The following is a 22,157-nucleotide window of genomic DNA, read 5'->3' on the forward strand; positions in this document are numbered from 1 at the left end:
TCTCAATACTACTTATAATTATGTATCATAATTGAAAACTATGATATGATTTTGATCTCATAACTTCAATTTTTCTCAGCCCTTCAAGAGGAACCCTAACATGAGGGTCACCTTCATGTTAAAATCACTGTGTCATGCAAATGCAGTGGCCGTATAATTACTTTTTATTATCCTATAATTACATTTGTAAGGGCTTTAGTCATAAGGTAGACTTATTTCTGCTTTACTGTCATGCGTGGAAATGGGGGCACTCATGGAGGCCCTTAGTAAGGCTGAGGGCTGAGGTCATTTTATAAAACTAAGGCCACTGCATTCTCCCTTGTAATTCAGCCACCTTAAATTATTTCTACAACCAGATAAGTTAAAAATAAATAAGTAAGTGAAAAACATTACTGACTTAATTTTTCTAAGGAAAACATCAATCTAGGATTATATATTTCTTAAAACATCACAGTATTAGTTAACTTTTATTGAACAATATGAGTCAGATACTGTTTTAAGTACTTTTTTATTTTTTTCGACACAGAGTCTTGTTCTGTCACAAGGTGGAGTGCAGTGGCACGATCTCAGCTCACCGTAATCTCTACCTTCTGGGTTCAAGCAACTCTCCTGCCTTAGCCCCCCGAGTAGCTTGGACCACGGGTTCACGCCACCACACCCGGCTAAGTTTTGTATTGTTGATAGAGATGGAGTTTTGCCATGTTGGCCAGGCTGGTCTCAAACTCCTGGCCTCAAGTGATCCTCCCACCTTGGCCTCCCAAAGTGCTGGATTACAGGCATGAGCCACCACACCTGGCCAAAGAACTTATTTGAAAAATAAAATTTTTGCCGTGGAACAGCTTATAGAAAAAATAAAAATAAAGAAATAAAATGAAAAATAAAATTTGCTATCAGAAATAACTGATAAAGGCTAGCTGTGGTGGCTCACACCTGTAATCCCAGCACTTTAAGAAGCCAAGACAAAAGAATTGCTTGAGCCCCGGAGTTTAGACCAGCCTGGCGCACCTAGGCAGACCCTATCTCTAGGCAAACAAATGTAATAATAATAATAATTAGATTTGGCACAGGCCTGTGGTCCCAGCTGCTTGGGAAACTGAGGTGGGAGGATCACTTGAGCCCAGGAGGGCAAGGCTGCAGTGAGTCATGATTGCACTGCAGCCTCAGTGACATATAGAGTTTGAATTTTCTCCTGCAGATTACATAGTAGTATCTTGCAATCACTGGAGCTCATGACCTTAATTTAAAGTGGAGGTGATCCCTATACTTCATGGGATAGTTATGAGGATTAAATGAAAGAGCTGTGTAAAAGGATTTTTACATATTTAAAATTTAAATGTGATTATTATTGGTGAACAGTCCCACTTGTTTCTCCTAACTTCACAGAGCTTATAAAATATGTGATATTTATCTCATCATCAAATCAAAACAAGTTTTACAATAAGACTCCATTTGTCACTTCTAGGATGGGGCCTCTTAATCTGCTTTGTGCACCCCTTTGATGACTAATGTTTTATAAATACATAAAATAAAATACGTGGGAGGCTGGGCGCGGTGGCTCACGCCTGTAATCCCAGCACTTTGGGAGGCCGAGGCGGGTGGATCACGAGGTCAAGATATCGAGACCATCCTGGTCAACATGATGAAACCCCATCTCTACTAAAAATACAAAAAATCAGCTGGGCATGGTGGCGCATGCCTGTAATCCCAGCTACTCAGGAGGCTGAGGCAGGAGAATTGCCTGAACCCAGGAGGCGGAGATTGCGGTGAGCCGAGATCGCGCCATTGCACTCCAGCCTGGGTAACAAGAGCAAAACTCCGTCTCAAAAAAAATAAAATAAAATACGTGGGAAAACAAAGGAAATGAGTTGTGTTGAAAGCAGCCATTTCAATGTTATACTTTTTCTTAACACATTAAATAGTAAGGTTTAGCAGTGGGTCTAAGTAGTAAATTATGTACATGTGTTCAAAGTAGTAAATTATGTACAGTGTTTCGAAATATCTGCAGCCACCATTGTGTATGTGAAAATACCTGTGATTTCTACTAGTAACAAAATTATAGGCACCACTATGATTGCGTGATTTGTTGCATGCATTCATTATAGAAGGAATTAAATTTCAGTTAGGGTTAGTGAAAATGCATCTTTTTTTTTTCCCATCCAAAGTCATAAATCCACTAAAATCTATGTATGGACCACGCCCCCCACCACAACTTAAGGTTAAGAACCTCTGTCTTAGAAGGCTATTTCAGAGCTTTATTCTATTATGTTGGAACTTATAAGAAAAAAAATCCAAAAATTGTAGGTCAAAACAGGTGATTTCAATGTATTTGATTGGAATGGTGAAATGATCCACTATCTCTTGATTTCAGATTGCATTCACAGGAACTACTTTTATTGGCTATGTAGGATTATGGACCGGTCAGAGCCCACACAAGTTTACAGTTTCTGGTGATGAACGAGGTAATCAAAACAAACTCCTGTGTAATTTAAGCTGTGTTATTGTTCAGTTCTATCCAAGTACTTCCTTCACTCACCCAACATACAGAACACACAGAACACCCACTGTGTGGCAGGGACTTCCATCCTAGGGGGAGGAAATGGATGGTATGCACGAAAGCAATGATGATGAGTTCAGGTAGCAATAAGTGCTACAAAGAAAGCAAAATAGTTTAGCTGGGCATTGTGGTGCGTGCCTGTAGTCCCAGCTACTCCAGAGGCTGAGGCAGGAGAATCAGTTGAACCTGGGAGGTGGAGGTTGTGGTGAGCCAAGATTGTGCCATTGCACTTTAGCCTGGGCAATATGAGTGAAAGTCGGAAGAAAGAAAGAGAGAGAGAGAGAGAGAAAGGGAGGGTGGGAGGGAAGGAAGGAAGGAAGGAAGGAAAAGAAAGAAGAGAGAGAAGAAAGGAATGAAGGAAGGAAGGAAGAAGGGAAAGAAGGAAGGAAGAAAAGAAAGCAAAAGAGGAAGCTGTCAGAGAGAGTGAAAGAGGAGGTGGAGTGGTTAGTACAGGTCAGAGGGTTGGAGAAGGCCTGACCCTTGTGATCCAGGAGCTAGTTCTACAGAAGCCAGGGGAAGACCATTTCTGGTGGACTTACCGCAGGGATGAAGGCCGTAGGTAGGAATAATAAGCTTGGTGGATTTCAGAAACAAAAGAAAGTCAGTGTGGTTAGAGCATGGAGTAAGTGGGTAGTGACGTTAGAAGTGAAGAAAAGGCTGAGGCCATGGTGCAGGATCACAATGAAGAGTTTGGATTTTAAGCATAATGGAAGCTGGAGGCGGGTTGTAGGCCAGGGAGTGAACAGATGTGATTTATATTTTTAGCTATTACTTTTGCTGCTCTGTAGAGACTGGATTGTTAGGTTAAGATGGAAGCAGAAGACCATTTGGAAACTACTGTGATAATCTAGGGGATATATGATGCTGTTAATCAAGCAACATTTGTAAAGCACTTTCTGGCTTACCATGCACATCCTCACATGTCTTCTTCTTAGACACAACAGTCCTTTTAGGCAGGGCTGTTATTACTAACTCCGTTCATTAGGCAGAGAAGGAAATAGGCTGTGAGAGGAAATGACAGCTAGCAGTGGAAGAGGAAATTCTCAGATTGCTGTCCTGGGTCCTGGCCCAATTGCACTGTTCATTGACATCCCCGCTGCCATTCTCCAGATCTCAGGGGAACACCATTTAGTTCCACAGTATGCGGGAAACACAGAGATAAGCAAGCTCTGTGTGTGTTCTCAGCGTGCAGCTGAATCAAGGAAAAGGATATATATAAGGAGTATCTTGAAGTTTAGTGTTGCTCATCTGATGAACCCTGATTGACTTTTCTTGTTTTGGGGGGTTTGTTTGAGACAGTCTCGCTCTGTTGCCTAGGCTGGAATGCAGTGGTGCAATCTAGGTTCACTGCAACCTCTGCCTCCCGGGCTCAAGCGGTTCTCATGCCTCAGCTTTCTGAGTAGCTGGGATAACAGGCACACACCACCACACCTGGCTAATTTTTGTGTTTTTGGTAGAGATTAGGTTTTACCATGTTGGCCAGGCTGGTCTCGATCTGTCAACCTCAGGTAATCCACCACCTTGGCCTCCCAAAGTTCTGGCGTGAGCCAATGCTCCTGGCCAGTGTTGATGTTTATTCTTATCTTTTTACATAAGGCTTTATCGGGAAGATGGTGGTTGAGTATATATCAGTGTCCACAGTAAACATTTCTTTATCCTAATGTATTTCTTCCACATTTTCTCAAATGTCAGCTATGTATAGGACTGGTTCTCAACCAGTGATACCCAAACCATAGCATGACAATTACTGAGGTTTTCAATAGAATGCCTATAATCACATGTATATTTATTAAAAATGACTGGCATTCATTTTGCAACTCGAGTTGTTTGCCAGACTTGATTAGTAGAAACTAAGGTATGAGCAGTTAAAAATAACCAAGTTAATCTACCACATATGCATTTAATGAAACACTGCTAACTGCTTTTAGCCAGGCATGGTGGCATGTGCCTGTAGTCCCAGCTACTTGGGAGGCTGAAGAGGGAGGATGGCTTGGGCCCAGGAGTTCAAGGCTGTGAGGAACTGTGATATTAAGTCTCTGGACATTATGGAGAGTTCTAGCAGTGCCTCAAAGACCCCCAAGGTAAGGATAAGGATATGAGGAGGACTAACAAATGCCCCGGGGCACGGGGAGGCTTAACAAAACACCTGGTGGGTAAGATCTGGACTCCAGAGCCAGCCTGCCTGGGTTTAAATCTTAGTGCTGTCACTTGATAGCTGGGTGACCACGATCAAGGAGCTTAACCCGTCTGTGCTTCAGTTTCCTCATCTCAAAAGCAGAGATGATAATAACTGCTGTGAGGATGAAATGAATTAACGAATATGAAATACAACAGTCTCTGGCACAGAGCAAAGGCCATGGAAGTGTTTTTGCTATTGGCCTCTTCTGAGTCCTAGACTGGAGCATCCAGCCATCTTCTCAGCATCTCCATTCTGATGTCTACTAGGCATCTTACACTTAGCGTGCCTAAGCTGATCTCTTGCGTTTTTCTTTTCCCCATTTTCTACCCAACTCTGCCTCTACTCAAATCTGTCCCTCTCCTTGCTTCCCATGTCTTGGAAAATGGCACCTCTACGCACGCAACTGCTACCAGAAGTCATCACTGACCCCTCACTCCCTAAGTCTTATCAGCTCTGACACCAGAACTAGACTGCACCTCTCCATTCTCTCTACCTCTGCTGCTGAGCTAGCCCTCCTCACACCTGTACTGCCTGCTCAGCCTACCTGATCTGCTTGCTACTACTTTTACCTTCCTGTAATTCTTTTCCCACCCAGCAACTAGAATGGTCAGGTTATTCCACCTATTGTGACAAATATTGCATGATTTCACTTATATGTGGAATCTCCAAGTTTGAACTCATAGGCGCAGAGAATAGAATGGTGGTTGCTAAGGGCTAGGGAAAAGCGGGGGATGGTCAAAGGGTACAAAGTTTGAATTCGACAGGAGAAATAAGTTCTGGTGATCCACACAGCAAGGTGACTACCGTTAACAATCATGTATTATCTATTTCAAAATTGCTAGAGTGGATTTTTAAAAATTAATTTTGTTATTGAGACACATTACCTGTGCATATTTTGGGAGCACATATGATAATGTGTTTCATTCATATAATCACATCAGGGTAATTGTGATATGTGTCACCTTAAATGTTTGTATTTTCTTTACACTAGAAACATTCAAATTCTATCTATTTGTGTGGGGGAGGTTAAAATAAGAAAAAAAAATTTTTGTGTTTTTGTTTTTGAGACAGAGTCTTGCTCTTGTCACCCAGGCTGGAGTCCACTGGCGTGATCTCAGCTCACTGCAGCCTCCGCCTCCCGGGTTCAAGCAAGTCTCTTGTCTCAGCCTTCTGAGTAGCTGGGACTACAGGCATCCATCACCATGCCTGGTTAATTTGGCATTTTTAGTAGAGATGGTGTTTCACCATATTGGTCAGGCTGGTCTCGAATTTTCTGACCTCAGGTGATCTGCCCATCTCAGCCTTCCAAAGTGCTGGAATTACAGATGTGAGCCACCGTGCTCTGCATTTTTAAACATTTTTTTTCTAGAAACAAGGCCTCACTATGTTACCCAGGCCGGTCTCAAACACCTGAGCTCATGCAATCCTCCTGCCTCGGCTTCCCAAAGTTCTGGGATTACAGGAGTGAGCCACTGTGCATGGTCTGGTTCTTTCTTTTCTTTGCTCTTAAGACAGAGTCTCACTATGCTGCCCAGGTAGAGTACAGTGGCAGCATCTTGGCTCACTGCAGCATCAATCTCCTAGGCTCAAGTGATCCTCCAACCTCAGCCTTCCAAGTAGCTGGGACCACAGGCATGTACCATCATGCCTGGATAATTTTTGTAGAGGTAGCGTTTTGCCATGTTGCCCAGGCTGGTCTAAAACTCTGGGCGCAAGTGATCCACTTGGTCTCCCAAAGTGCTGGAATTACAGGCATAAGCTACTACACCTGGCTGATAGTAGCCATCTTAATTGGTGTGAGGTGGCATCTCATTGTAGTTTTAATGTGCATTTCTCTAATGATTAATGATATGAAGTATCTTTTCATGTGCTTACTGGGCCTTTATATATCTTCTTTGGAGAAATGTCTATTCAAGTCCTTTGCCTATTTTTTTTTTTTTTTTTTTGAGGCAGAGTCTCACTCTATCACTCAGGCTGGAGTGCAGTGACTTAATCGGAACTCACTGCAGCCTTGACCTCCAGCGCTCAATGAATCCTCCTGCCTCAGCCTCCCCAGAGTCTGAGACTACAGGCATGTACCACCATACCTGATAATTCTTAAATTTTTTGTAGAGATGGGCTTTCACTATTTTCCTCAGGCTGGTCTAAAACTCCTGAGCTCAAGCAGTTCTCCCACCTGGGCCTCCCAAAGTGTTGGGATTACAGGTGTTAGCCAACATATCTGGCCCTTTGCCCAGTTTTAAACTGGGCTGTTTGTTTTTTTTGTTGAGTTTTAGGAGTTCTTTAAATACTTGTATATTAATTTATTATGGCAAATATTTTCTCTGAATCTGTGAATTGCCTTTTACTCTGTTGATAGTGCCTTTTTTTTTTTTCTGAGATGGAGTCTTGCTCTGTCACCCAGGCTGGAGTGCAGTGGCGCGATCTCAGCTCACTGCAACCTCCACCTCCCAGGTTCAAGTTATTCTCCTGCCTCAGCCTCCAGAGTATCTGGGATTACAGGCATGTGCCAACATATCTGGCTAATTTTTGTATTTTTAGTAGAGACAGGGTTTCACCATGTTGGCCAGGCTGGTCTCAAACTCCCGACCTCAGGTGATCTGCCTGCCTCAGCCTCCCAAAGTGCTGGGATTACAGGCATGAGTCACTGTGCCAGGATGATGCTGTCTTTTAATGCACAGAATTTTTAAAAAATTTGTGAAAGTCTATTTGTCCATTTTTTTTCTCGTGTTGCTGTTACTTAACCTTGAATGAAAACTTTTGTTTGGCAATGGATCCCCTATAGAGACTTTTAAAAGTTGTCCAAAAGTAATTTTGGGAAATGATTGTAAATTTGTATTTTTTTTTAATCTGAGCACAAATCACAGGTGTAGAAGATTCAAGTTCTCTATGTTCTTTCTAGTATTTATTAAGATACTTCCCTTGACAGCTACATAATTTTATTTTGCCTGGTATAATTAATAGAATTATTTCCTTTAACATGATTATCATTGTGTCCTGGTACAAAAGATTCTGCTTTCAAAATGAGTGAATATCTATATCTATCTATCTATCTATCATCTATCTATCTATCTATATCTATATATTTCCTTGCTAAAATAACATATCTGTTGCATGTATGTATATACACACACATATATAACATATATACTCAACTCGGCAGATAAAGGCTGGTGGTGGGAGAATGCTATCGCTGCCCTTTTTCGGAGACACATCCCAGTCAGCTGGCTGATCCGCTCTGTGAGTATATTTAATGTGGAGCCCTCCTTAACTCCACCTTCACCTTCTCAATCACCTTCTAAACTGTTCGGTGTCATTTAACAATGTTGCTTTTAATGTAAGGAGCTCCTTAAAAGAATAAGCATCTAAATGTTTGCAAAGTGCATGTAAACCTTTTTGATAAATGTCAAAGATAAAGGCAGACACTTGTTAAAGTGGTAAGGACAGATTTTAATCAGTATGTGCTATTGCAGTAAGGAAGAGTCTAGTGTGAACTGAGCTCAACTTCAGTTTGTGCAGAGGTGATGGATGTTTTAAAAGAAGGGGAGGGAACAGGAGCTTAGCAGAATCAGGGAAGTGAAAAATGGAGAGGAGGGGTTTCACCAATTGGGGGTGAAACCAATTTGAATTTGCCAACTGGAGCTTAGAGGTTATGCTCCTACCTTCCCACAAAGACTGGGAGACAGGGGCCCTACTTTCACTTTAAGGAGGACTAGTCATCTGAGAGATGTGGCCTTGAGCTGTTAGAAACTGTGTTAGTATTTGAGTCTTTATAAGCCACGGTCAAGGTCTAATAGAGAAGAGGGCTCAGAGGAGCCTGGCTCCTCTGAGTTTGGTCCAAGAGAGAATCTTTGTCACAGGCTAGAGTTTTCCACAATAGCTGATTGAGATAGGAGATAATATTATGCTCTTCTACAGATACAGATATACCCTCCTTTTAAAACCTCCATTTGCAAATATCCAAACTAGCAAAGCAAATGCATTAGAAGGCAGCTCTGCACACAACAAAAGGAACATCTGCTCTACAAAAACCTATTAAAACATGCTGGGTTCCAGGCCACAGCTACAGTAGTGAGTTTGCACCGCTGCACTCCAGCCTGGGCAACACAGCGAGACTCCATCTCAAAAAAAAAAAAAAAAAAAGAAAAGCCGGGCATGGTGGCTCATGCCTGTAATCCCAGCACTTTGGGAAGCTGAGGCAGGCAGATCATGAGGTCAGGAGTTCAAGACCAGCCTGACAAACATGGTGAAACCCTGTTTCTACTAAAAATACAAAAATTAGCTGGGTGTGGTGGTGGCACACCTGTAATCCTAGCTACTCAGAGACTGAGGCAGGAGAATCCCTTGAACCTGAGAGGAGGAGGTTGTAGTGAGCTGAGATCATGCCACTGCACTCCAGCCTGAGCAACAGAGCGAGACTCCATCTCAAAAAAAAAAAAAAAAGAAAGAAAGCAAAGGGAAGGTGGAGCCTCCATGATGAACATACCTGACTCCCAGTTAGCCCTTTTCTGCTGGCATTCACCCATGCAAGCTTCCAGCTTGCTTATCTATGTTTGCAGCTCAATTTTTCAGGCTGCTCTTTGTTAGAAAAGAATAATTTCTTGGGCTGCTTTTTGTTAGAAAGGAAGCCTTGCCAAGGACTCTTTTACCCCCACTATCTGCCTAAATAATTTATTTCTATCTCCTGAATCAAAAAGGTGAAAGTTCTTGACTTGATAAGGAAAGAAAAAACGTCCACGTGTTGAGGTTGTTATGATCTCTAGAAGGACGAATCTGCTGGGTGCGATGGTGCCTACAGTCGCAGACACTCAGGAGGCAGAGGCGGGAGGATCCCTCCAGCCTGGGAGTTCAGGTCCAGCAGACAACACAGTGGGAACCCATGAAAAAAAAGTAAATAAATTTAAAAAGAAAAAAAAAAAAGAAGAAAGAAATCCCATGACCATTAGCAGTCACTGCCCGTTTCTTCCATTTCCTGAGACAGGTGAGGCATTTGCATTCCGTGACTTTGTCACCTGGGTAAAATAAGTCACCACGGCCTTCAGTATTTTTTATTGAGATACTTTTACTTTGTTGTCACAGGTTAGAGGCAATGAATTTGATAGTGGTTGGGGGATGGTATAGGCAACGTAAGCAAACAAACATTCCATCCCTCCTATTACTTCTGCAAAGGCCACCTCTTTGCCCTCTGAAGTTTCACTGAAAAGTCAACTCACAAAAGGCAGATTAATTGGAGAAAAGGCATACAAATTTATTTAACATGTACATGACATAGGAGCCTTTGGAATGAAGATTGAAAGATACAGGCAACATTGTCCATTTTTATGCTTAGGTTTAACAAAGTATGGAATGCCACGTAGAAATATGATTGGGCAAAAAAGTAGACCCAGTGCTAATAGAAGGAGGGGGAAAAGCCTGCTAGGCCTGTGTGTCTGGATTCTTCTTGGCCTCTCTGAGCATACATTCCCTTCTTCTGGGTACAGAGCAGGATCCTCTCTGGAAAGGGGATCCTATGACCTACTGTCAAACAAATTAGGACGAATCATTCCTTTTTTTTTTTGTTTTAAGACAGGGTTTCACTCTGTCCCCAGGCTGGAGTGTATGGCACAATCTCAGCTCACTGCAAACTTCACCTCCTGGGTTCAAGCTGTTCTCCCACCTCAGCCTCCCTGAGTAGCTGGAACTACAGGCACATGCCACCACACCTGGCTAATTTTGTATTTTTAGTGAGACAAGTTTTCACCATGTTGCTCAGGCTGGTCTCGAACTCCTGACCTCAAGTGATCTGCCTGCCTCAGCCTCCAAAAGTACCGGCATCACAAGCATGAGCCACCATGCCTGGCCAAGACATATCATTTTTTTTATGGCCAGTTTTTACACAGAAAGATGAAGGGAACGTTAGAGTAATAATTTTCGGTTTTATGGCTGGAATACCTCACCCCTAACAGCAGTGAGTATAAGGCAGAGAACCTCTGCAAAGCCCTGCCATGGATTTTGTAGAGGTTTGCTGCCTAAACTTATTGCTGTTAGGGTTTATGATGCTGAATAATGGAGCCTTTGCAGACACAGATATCTCAAATTATTCTTTTGTTTGACCCTGTCACCACCTCCACCCATGACAGTGTGCCTTCTCAATATCCCAGATGGGTGAGCATACAATGTACTTCCTTTAGAACATGGCAGCAGAGTGGTTGTGAAGGTGGAGACAGGAAGAGCAGTCCCTTCACTGAAGGATATTCTTGAGCAGATCAGCTCTGGGAAGGTTCCCAGGTGGAAGCTGACGATCTGGGGAGTGATCCCCTTAAGTAGCCTTGCCACAGAACTTTGGAAGTCTTCATGGGCCCTTGGCGTGTCTGAGCACCAATTAAGCTGCAGGCCCTAATGTAGCACACACTCTCATCGCCAAGCCTTTGCTAATCTAGTCCATAGGACAAAACACTTCCTTCCACTCCTCACCCTGCAACCACCACTTTCACCACTCATTTCTGTTTGTCTCCTTGGCTTCAATTCATGCGATGCTTCCCTGCAGTACCTCCTCCACTGCCCTTGGTGAGAATGGGTCCCCCGCTATGACATCTTTAGCATCCTCTTCTCCTATGTGAACATTCATTACATTGTGTCACTATTGCCCGTTGACTTTTCTGTCTTCCTCAGAGGTTTGGGGAGAACAAGACCAGGTGACTCATTCACTGCTTTATCCCCAAACCAGCACAGTGCCTGACACACAGTAGGTATTCCAGAAAAACCTGTTAAAATAATAAATCAATGAAGAAGCGCGAGGAGTTCTTTGTGAGGGCGATCTGCCTGGAGAGCACACAGCCCGTGTATGCTGAGCCAGGCCTAGGGCTTGTCAGAAGCTCTCTCCTCCTGTCAGAAATTCCTGCTGCTACAGTCTCCCCTTTGAAGCTGGGATTTCTTCCATCTTAGGAGCCCTGATGACAAGAGGATAAGGTCAGAGCAGTTCAAGGTAGTAGTCATGGCATGACATATCAGGAGAATGTGCTTTGGATCCTTTTTGCATCATCTGGTGTGGACCCAACTGCTGGTGAGGTTGCTCATGCAAGTTCGTCTTTTTGTTCAGACCCTGAATGAGTCAGAAAACTTCGAAGCAGCTGTTGCCAGGTTGGCCAAGACTCCCCTTATTGCTGATGTTTATTATATTGTCGGTGGCACATCCCCCCAGGAGGGAGTAGTCATCACAAGAAACAGAGATGGCCCAGCAGACATTTGGCCTCTAGATCCTTTGAATGGAGAGTAAGTAGAATTGAAAGCTCTGGTCATTTTGTATCAAATTATTTTTTTAAATTGGTGAAATGAGAGATATTTTAAATTTGTTAATGTATCTCCTTTGCTATGTCCTAAATTGCCTTGGATAAGACAAGATGACGTGCTCTGTTTTAGGTGGTTCCGAGTTGAGACAAATTACGACCACTGGAAGCCAGCACCCAGACAAGACGACCGGAGGTAGGCTGCTATGTTCTTTCCGGTTGGCAGTGTTTTCTTGTGGTCAGGAAAATGCGCCCATTCTGTCCCAGGAACTCCAAGAGCTACAGGTGCTATCCTCTCCCAGAAGATGTACCTGGGCCCCTTGGCAATTGCCTTGGCCAGGAAGGGAGTGTTGTGTGGAAGAAAGCAGTGGGCAGCGCCTCTCAGCAGCTGGGTAGGTGTTGGGAGGATCTCAGGGTCAGGAGCCTTACAGCCCACCATCAGCTCTGCTCATGACTCACTGGGTGGCTCTCGGGCCTCTGCTTACCAATCTGTAAAATGAAAGCAAAGGGCCAGGTTCATGGTGTCCTAGGCAAGATATTTTTAGAAGGAAATTATTTCTCTTATTTAAATAATAAATAAACCAGTCAGCCAGGTGTGGTGGCTCATGCCTCTAATCCCAGCACTTTGGGAGGCCAAGGCAGGCAGATCACAAGGTCAGGAGTTCAAGACCAGCCTGGCCAACACAGTGAAACCCCATCTCTACTAAAAATACAAAAATTAGCAGGGGGTAGTGATGTCTGCCTGTAATCCCAGCTACTTGGGAGGCTGAGGCAGGAGAATCACTTGAACCCGGGAGGCAGAGGTTGCAGTGAGCTGAGATCCCGCCACTGCACTCCAGCCTGGTGACAGAGTGAGACTCTGCCCTCTAAATAAAGAAAGAAAGAAAGAAAGAAAGAAAGAAAGAAACCAGTCACAGGCTTTTATTGTCCCTTCAAGTTGTAAACATTCGATAAGTCAGCACAGTTCCAAAGTGCAGGTAGCTATACATGTTGCCTTGGCTTTATGCCCCACAAGTTTGGGCACTGCTCAGTTCTGCAGCCACACATTTTCATCATCCTGGCTTTCTTGAGCAGATGGGGCCAACCGGCCCAGCCGCTGGATGAATTCCCTCATGGTGGGCTGGGCCTTAGGGGAAACAGCCTTGGGGCTGGAATCCGTTTTGGAGAAAGGGAGATAATGAGACCAGAGCTTATATTGTGCTTCCCAAAAATGACAGCTGATGGGCTTCAGGGCTTGCTGAAGTGCCAAGTTACCTTCGACCATTGTTCTTACAGAACACCTGCCATCAAGGCCCTTAATGCCACAGGACAAGCAAACCTCAGCCTGGAGGCACTTTTCCAGGTAACTTGTGTATGTCTGGCTTACCCAGGATGTTTGCTGTTTTGTTAATGGAGAACATGAAAAACTCCTCTGAAATCAAACAAATCTGTTAGATGAAAATGGTTTTTTTGGTAAAAGTTTTATTTGGTTTAAGTCATTTATGAAAAGTTATGTAACAGTTTCTGAACTTGGTTCTATATAAGTTAAAATGTCCATTTCACCCAAGTTTTTCTTCATATTAAAAAGGAAAAGGCACAGTTGTAATATGTGTTCATGGTTTAAAGAAAAAGAGAGAAATAATTTAAAAGTCAGGCTGAGTGTGGTGCCTCATGCCTACAAACCCAGCATTTTGGGAGGCTGAGGCAGGAGGATCATTTGAGGTCAGGAGTTCAAGACCAGCCTGGCCAATGTGGTAAAACCCCATCTCTACTAAAAATATAAAAATTAGCCAGGCATGGTGGTGTGTGCCTGTAATCCCAGCTACTCAGGAGGCTGGGGCAGGAGAATCACTTGAACCCGGGAGGCGGAGGTTGCAATGAGCCAGGATCACACCACTGCACTCCAGCCTGGGTGACAGAGCAAGACTCTGTCTCAAAAAGGAAAGTCTGTAATTATCACCTCAAGATACACTAAAGAGTGGTTCTATAGACTTTCTCTTTCTATAGACTTTCTCTTTTTTTTCTTTTTTAGTAGAGACAGGGTCTCTCTATGTTGTCCAGACTGGTCTTGAACTCCTGGGCTTGAGCAGTCCTCCCACCTCTGCTCTCCAAACGGCTGGGATTACAGGCCTGAGCCACTGCACCCAGCCTCCCCATAGATATTCTATGTCTATTTCTTCTACCATTTAATCTTCTCTATAATATGACTTTTCCCATGCAGGTTTTGTCAGTGGTTCCAGTTTATAACAAGTAAGTGATTTGTTAAACATGTCTGTTCACACAGCACCCTAGAACAGTGAACTCACATACTCTTGGGCTCAGCAAGGATGTGAGGCCTGCTGTACCCAGGCTGTGGGGCACTCCTGTGGGTACAGCAGGGAGCAAGACAAATTCTCTGCTCTCAAGGGACTAATATGGGGTGGGGTGGGGGCAGGATGATAAACAACTATAAATCAGGTGAAAAATCCCTCTGCTCCCCCTCCTTTCCCCTCCCCCACACCCTTTCCCTTCCCTTTTTTCTTTTCTTTTGTGAAAGCAGGCTGGGCATGGTGGCTCATACCCGTAATCCCAGCACTTTGGGATGCTGAGGCGGGCAGATCACTTGCGGTCAGGAGTTCAAGACCAGCCTGGCCAACATAGTGAAACCCCATCTCTACTAAAAATACAAAAATTGGCCAGGTGTGACAGTGCATGCCGTAATCCCAGCTACTTGGGAGCAGCGGCCAGAGAATCCCTTGAACTTGGGAGGTCGAAAGCCGAGATCATGCCACAGTCTGGGTAGCAGAGCGAGACTCTGTCTCAAAAAAAAAAAAAAAAAGGGAGGAGAACGATCCAAGATGGCCGATCGCTAACATCCCGGGATTGCAGCTCTCAGGGAAGGCGCGGAGAACTAGAGGACGCCACACTTTCAGACAAAGTCTGGTCGCTCACGGAGCAGAAGACCCCCAGTGGTGGAAACACACGGGTCGCCAGCGCCACTCTCGTGGTCGGCGCAGCGGTTCCGCAGGCACCTCGGCGCGGCAGCTCTCGGAGCAGAGTAAACGGGACCGCTTCCCCTTCTGACCGAGGTTTGGAGCCCCGGAAAGGCAGAGTCGCCTACTATGGAAACAAGAAGGAAGCCAGACAGGAGAATCCTGGGCAGAAAAGCACCATCACTTTTAACACCGCTGCTCTGGCCCTGGGAACTAACAACCTGGACGTCCACTCAAGAGACCTAATCTGAAAGTTGGTAATTTCAAAGACGACAGGAGGATAAATTTACAATGACGGGAAGAAACCAGCGTAAAAAAGCTGAGAATACTCAAAGTCAGAACGCCTCTCCCTCTAAAGATGATCACAGCTCCACATCAACAATGGAACAAGGCTTGATGGAGAACGAGCGCCTCCTGATGACAGAATCACTCTTCAAGGAATGGATAATAACAAACTTCGGTGAGTTAAAAGAACATGTTGTAGCCCAACGTAAAGAAACTAGGAACTTTGAAAAAAGGTTTGATGAAATCCTATTGAGAATAGACAACTTAGAGAGGAGTATGAGTGAATTAATGGAACTGAAGAATACAATACAGGAACTCCGAGAAGTATGCACAGGTTTAAACACTCGAATTGTTCAAGCAGAAGAAGGGATATCAGAGGTCAAAGTCCAACTTAATGAAATAAAACGTGAAGAAAAGATTAGAGAAAAAAGGATAAAAAGGAATGAGCAAAGTCTCCAAGAAATGTGGGACTATGTGAAAAGACCAAATTTACGTTTGATAGGTGTACCTGAATGCGACGGAGAGAATGAATCCAAGCTGGAAAATACCCTTCAGGATATTATTCAGGAAAATTTTCCTAAACTAGCAAAGCAGGTCAACATTCAACCCCAGGTAATACAGAGAACACCACAAAGATATTCCTCAAGAAGACCAACCCCAAGGCACATAATCGTTAGATTCACCAGGGTTGAAACGAAGGAGAGGATACTAAGGGCAGCCAGAGAGAAAGGTCGGATAACCCACAAAGGCAAGCCTATCAGACTTACAGCAGATCTCTCGGCAGAAACTCTACAGGCCAGAAGAGAGTGGGGGCCAATATTCAACATCCTCAAAGAACAGAACCTTCAGCCCAGAATTTCATATCCAGCCAAACTAAGCTTCACAACTGAAGGAAAAATAAAATCTTTTATGAACAAGCAAGAACTCAGAGATTTTATTACCACCAGGCCTGCTTTACAAGAGCTTCTGAAAGAAGCATTACACACAGAAAGAAACAACCAGTATTAGCCTTTCTAAAAATACACCAAAAAGTAAAGAGCACCAACATAAAGATGAATTTACACCAACAAATGGATAAAACAGCCAGTCAACATCAAATGGCAGTAAGCCTAAATTTAAATTGACTGAATTCCCAATCAAAAGACACAGCCAAAACCCAACGGCATGTTACATCCAAACCTGTTTCACATGCAAGGATACACAAAGACTCAAAACAAATGGATGGAGAAAGATTTACCAACCAAATGGAGAGCAAAAATAAATAAAAAATAAATAAAAAGCAGGAGTTGCAATTCTTGTATCGGATAAAATAGATTTTAAAGCAACAAAGATATAGTGGTAAAAGGATCAATGCAACAACAAGAGCTAACGATCCTAACACCCAGATAGGAGACTTAGATTCAATGAGACAGAAAATTAATAAGGATATCAAGGACTCGAACTCAGATCCAGAACAAGTAAACTTAATAAATATTTATAGAGCTCTCCACTTCAAATACACAAAATATACATTCTTGTCAATACCACATCACACCTACCCATTAGTTTAAATAAAACATTGATTGGCCATTATTAATACCCAATTTTTTTCAAAATAAAGCAATATTTCCATTTACTCTCCCTCTTTCTCTTCCTCTTTCTTCCTCTCCTTTACTTATTTTTTTTTTTCTTTCCTTCTCTCAAAAAAAAAGAAATCAACTTGTAAACCTCTAGATCCAGGTCGGCAATGTCTCTTTCATTGCTTGATTTCCTTCCTTCCCTTCCCTCCCTCCCTCCCTCCCTCGCCGCTTCCTCCCTTCCTTCCTTCCTTCCTTCATCCCTTCCTTCCTCCCTACCGTCCTTCTTTCCTTCCTTCCTGCCTTCCTCCCCCCCCAAAAAAAAAAAAAAAAGGGAAAACTAATTAATCAATATTCTACTACTCAAACAAATGAGCTATTTGGGTAACAAAGCATACCCAGTGGTCTGCTAGTAAACCAGCTCTTTGTGTGGGAAGGTACAAACAAAACAATTTCTAGATTTGTAGCATTTGTTGACTTCCATGGTGTGACTGCTCCCACCAAGGCTGATTTGAGGCTTATAGTTGGCTCATACACTTCCCGCATATTTAATAAGTAGCCTTCACCAGCCTGCAGGAGACAGCTCCAATGCACCATTGACTGTACCCTTCATAGCAGGGCACAATTTTGCCCTTTTAATAGTCATTTATTAAATGAGGGTTAAAAAACTATATTTGTGTTCTTATAGTTTTTTTAGACAATTGTAGAAGTGATGAATATATCTTTTAAAAACTAGTATTATAATAAAATAGTTATTCTATTTATTTAAATAAAATGGAGCATTTTCTATGCTTTGAACTGCGCTTATAATTTCACATGGTGGCATAGTGGCTAAGTGGCTGCATTATAATTGAGTTAAGCATTCTCCAGTTGTTAGATTTTCTTCTGTTGAAACTCTGAAATAAACATATTCGTTCCTCTCCCCTGCTTACTTACTTTCAGATTGTTTCCCTTGGCTGAATTTCCAGAAGTAGAATTACTGAGTTAACGGCTATGAATGTTTAAATGATTTCTGAAATGGTTTTGTCAAAATAAAATAAAAATAAATAATAATAATAATAATAATAAACAGTTTGCCAAGTAGTATTTTTCTCTGTTGTATACTTGAAAACTCAAGAGAAACTGCATTTAAATAACAATCACCTTGGAGCCAGAATTAACACAGACTTCTGACTCTCAGGCCCTTTACATTGGTTAATCATTACAATGATTAACCTCAACTGAAGCTGTTCAATTGTGTGAGGTTAATAGAAGTAAGTGTAGCTGTATCTGAAAATTAAAAAAAAAGAAAAAAAAAGAAGTCTGTGCAAAGGCAGTTAGCTCTATGCTGCCCCCTTGTGTCGTGCTGTAAAATAACACCCTCCTGGAATACAACTGCATCCTCTGCTGTGGCTATCAGCAGAGAAAATATTAAAACAGTGATGGAAAATAGAACTATGACTAAAGTAAACAAGCAACTAAGGTCAAGCTCAGGGAACCTCCATTACCTTTGGATGAGCTCTGCACTTGCTCATAGTGCCGTCTTTAATTGGGTATATGATTTAGCTGTGGGCCCAGTGCTACTAATTCTGCCTGTTTCTGAACAACCCAGCTCTGATATTTTGTACATGGACCTCGGCTGGATTCCAAGACAAGTATGTATGCATGTGGGCACATGTGCTCAAGTTGTTTAGGTGTTTAGGCACATGTGCTCGGCTCACTTGCAGCCTCAACCTCCCAAGTTCAAGCGATTCTTGCTATATGGGATGTGGAATCAATGACACTATAGTTTTCATCCTTAGATCTGGGCAAGGTGGAGGGGTGGGGTGGGTGTCTTGATCCTGGAGCTTTGGAGGCCCCACTCTGGAATTCCTCTAGTTGTGATACTGCCCCCTCAAACCATAGTATAAGAAATCTGCTAGGCCAAGGGCATTTGCCCACCTGGAGTCTTCCCAAGTACCCAGGACCCTATAGTTCTCAGCCTGAACAGCCCCACCTCCACTTCCAGGGTTTCCATGGTCCTCTTCCCTGGGTGGTATTCTGAAGGAGAGCCCAGGGGTAGCTGCTTGGTGGGGAATGTAAAGGCAGTGATGTCACATGTATGCAAGTAAGGCCCTTGGGGTGGGACAGAGCCAGGGTGAGGGCCAAGGCTGTGTGTCCCCCACTGCCTTGGGGTAGAGCTCTGAGGAGTCTGAGGTTCTTTTTTTTTTTTTGAGACATACTCTCACTCTGTTGCCCAGGCTGGGGCACAGTGGCGCAATCACAGCTCACTGCAACCTCTGCGTCCCGGGTTCAAGCGATTCTCCTGCCTCAGCCTCCCTAATGGTTGGGGTTACAGGCACACCACCATGCTGAAACAGGAGAATTGCTTGAACCCAGGAGGCGGAGGTTGCAGTAACCCAAGATCAAGCCATTGCACTCCAGCTGGCATATTAGAGAAAATGATGTGCACATAAGATTTTCTCTCGTTATTTTCAGCTTCACAGTTTATACTACGGTAATGAGCGCTGCTAGCCCAGACAAGTACACAACAAGGATCAGAAACCCGAGTTGAAAGTAAGTCAGCAGAAGAGCAAGTTCACCCATGCTGTGAAAGGTTTGTTGTTACTGTTGTTTAGGGGAGAGCGGGTGAGGTGGATGTGTGCTGGTATTTCTCACAGAGGATGGTAACATCCCTAAAATTATATATTTTCTGACAAGCATCTGGCATATGATTGTCATTTGCGTCAGGTTGTCATCATTAGATATTTTATTCGGAATTGTTTATATGAAAACCAATCTTCAGCTGGGCGCTGTAATCCCAGCACTTGGGTGACTCATGCCTGTAAACCCAGCACTTTGGGATGCCAAGGCGGGTGGATCGCTTGAGGTCAAGAATTCGAGACCAGCCTGGCCAACATGGTGAAACCCTGTCTCTACTAAAAATACAAAAAACTAGCTAGGCATGGTGGCGGGCACCCATAATTCCAGCTACTTAGGAGCTGAGGCAGGAGAATCTCTTGAACCTGGGCGGTGGAGGTTGCAGTGAGCTGAGATTCACTGCACTCCAGCTTGGGCAACAGAGTGAGACTCCATCTCAAAAAAGCAAAATCAGTGTTTGAATTAAGTGCACTTTTTTCTTTCCTTACAGATTTCTTTTTAAAATGAAATTCTTGAGGAGCTGCACCTTAAAAAATAAAACAAAGTGAAAGTATTGTGTTATGTTACAAACAATGCAGGCTCCTTCCTCATTTAACTTTCAACCTCACAAAGTGGGGCTGGAAGATCACTCTGGATGGAGCTTGAGATAAAGCCAGTAATGGGGATTGTCCTGCGTTCCCTTTCCCTCATGGTTTGCTCCGATCCTCTCTAAGCTTCTATCCTGACTTGAATAACTCAAAGATAATTGGTATCAGAGATGAAGCCATATCCTCAGGCTTGATTTCCATCTTCCCATGATTCCGTCGTCATACCTTTGCTGCTCCGCTAATGAAATGAGCTGGCAAGACCTCTGCTCATTGTGAATTGCTTCTGAAAGAGACTAAGAAAAAAGGCTCATTGGAAAGAAACGGAGAACTCTATTTCTAACAGAGCCTGTGTGAATGTGTGTTAGTCCGATCTTCGATCATGTATTTCCATGTAATGGGAGTCTCATTTTTTATAATGTTTCTAATGTTTTATTAAAAAAAAACTGTAGTCCTTTCTCAATAGCTACTTTCTTACTGCCTTTTAAAAGTAATATGAAGGCAAATTATTTCTTAATGTCACAAAATTAAGTAATAAAATCGCAAAGGAAATGTTGACAAGGAGAATAAAAAATTTTCCAAGAAATTTAGTGTGTGTTCTCCCTGCTTTTTACCTCTGACATCTTGTGGTTCTGAACGGCTGTGCTGAGAAAGCAGCTCTCTTAGTTATGATGTTATTTAAGTGTCAGGATTCAAGGGAATGAATAGCTGCTTTGTAGAGTTTGATTTTTCACATGTGCATCAAAGAAATGTCCTTGAGGATGACATCAGGAAAGGTTAAAAGTGTAAATGAAAAGGTGACTGAAGCAGCACTCAATCCATGAGAGGTTTATTTTGCCAAGGCTGAGGACATGCCCGGGGAAAAAGGAATACCAGTCACAGGAGGACCTGTCCTGTGCTTTTCCCAAAGATGGTTTGGGGAACTTCAGTATTTAAAGGGGAAAGAGCAAGCAGGAGGGGGCTAATAAAAGGAGGGTAGACAGTGAGGCAAGTGGTTACATTCTTGTGAGCTCTCATTGATACTCAGTGAATCTACATTTAGCACATGAAAAGAAGAGAAGGGAGGGAAAGGCAATGATGCATTTGTCTCATGTTCAGTAAATCTACATTTTACAGAAGATGAAGCAACCACTTGAAATTACAGCTATGTTTGGGAACAAAACGAAGACAGTATTTAAGTGTCTCGATTCCCAAGTTTAACTTTTCATTTGGCAAAGTGAGTAAAATCTCTAGAAGGAAGTGTTACCAGGAATAGAACATCCCTTCCCTGCCATACTGCAAACCTCTCTAGTGGTCCAGAATATTCATGTTTCTTCTTGGACGGTGTCAGATAAGTACTGTTTAATTTTCATCATCCAGTGCTCTTTTAAAAATCAAATTTAGAAGTAGTTTACTCATACCAGCTGTATCACACCTTATACAGCCGTCGAAACTAGAAATTACTACTCATTAGTCTTTTTTTTGAGACAGGATCTCACTCCATCACCCAGGCTGAAGTGCAGTGGTGCAATCTCAGCTCACTGCAACCTCTGCCTCTTGGGTTCAAGCGATTCACGTGCCTCAACCTCCGAAGTAGCTGGGACTACAGGCGTGCACCATCATGCCTGGATAATTTTTGTATTTTTAGTAGAGATGGGGTTTCGCCATGTTGGCCAGGCTAAATTTCTACTTATTAGTCTTATTTCATTCTTGTTTTCTTGAAAATATGCCATGATCTCTGAATAGAAATTTGGAGAATACCCTAATTTTAACCAGGCAAAGCCAAGGCATTGAGGACTGACTGTTCATCAGGAAAATGATTGAGGTAATCCAACACTCTGGTTGCTTTTCAGATATTTGTCCTTTTTGTTGAAACCACCTTTGCAAAGATGGTAACAGTGAAAGGCATCTAGCATGGCTGACTCCATCTTGCTTCTAGCATCACCGGCTAGCTGTCCTTGCTCATTCCTGGGCACAGACTAAGCTAATTGTGGGAGGAATTTAGTTTATAGTTTAAAGCAAGGATGTTAATAAGACTAACATCTAAGACTTACCTCTGCCCTCCCTAAGACTAACCTCTGCCCTGCTAGGGAGCAAAGCCACCTTTGTAAAACTAATGGAAGTCTATGAGATTAGGATTATGGGAGGAACCCGAATTCTGCTAGGTGGGTATAGTTTCTATAAT

At 43.0% G+C, this 22,157-nt stretch overlaps 1 protein-coding gene across 3 annotated transcripts in view; it reads left to right on the forward strand.

Annotated features, from left to right (window-relative positions):
* NAAA (N-acylethanolamine acid amidase) overlaps positions 1-20,579 on the forward strand; it is a 27,241-nt gene extending 6,662 nt beyond the window's left edge. Inside the window, exons 4-11 of one of the 3 annotated variants that reach the window (XM_002745697.7) lie at positions 2,369-2,459; positions 7,897-7,973; positions 11,812-11,984; positions 12,132-12,194; positions 13,274-13,340; positions 14,199-14,227; positions 19,248-19,365; positions 19,900-20,579. In XM_002745697.7, the coding sequence (XP_002745743.1) occupies positions 2,369-2,459; positions 7,897-7,973; positions 11,812-11,984; positions 12,132-12,194; positions 13,274-13,340; positions 14,199-14,227; positions 19,248-19,323 (576 nt within the window). In that variant the 3' untranslated portion in view covers positions 19,324-19,365; positions 19,900-20,579. Of the gene's footprint in view, positions 1-2,368; positions 2,460-7,896; positions 7,974-11,811; positions 11,985-12,131; positions 12,195-13,273; positions 13,341-14,198; positions 14,228-17,732; positions 17,838-19,247; positions 19,366-19,899 lie in introns of those variants that run through there. The other 2 variants (XM_008993159.5, XM_008993160.5) reach the window with 2 other exon arrangements.
* The last annotated feature ends 1,578 nt before the right edge of the window (positions 20,580-22,157 follow it).

This window comes from Callithrix jacchus, chromosome 3 (genome assembly GCF_049354715.1).
Source record: "Callithrix jacchus isolate 240 chromosome 3, calJac240_pri, whole genome shotgun sequence".
In the NCBI taxonomy this organism is placed as follows: domain Eukaryota; kingdom Metazoa; phylum Chordata; class Mammalia; order Primates; family Cebidae; genus Callithrix; species Callithrix jacchus.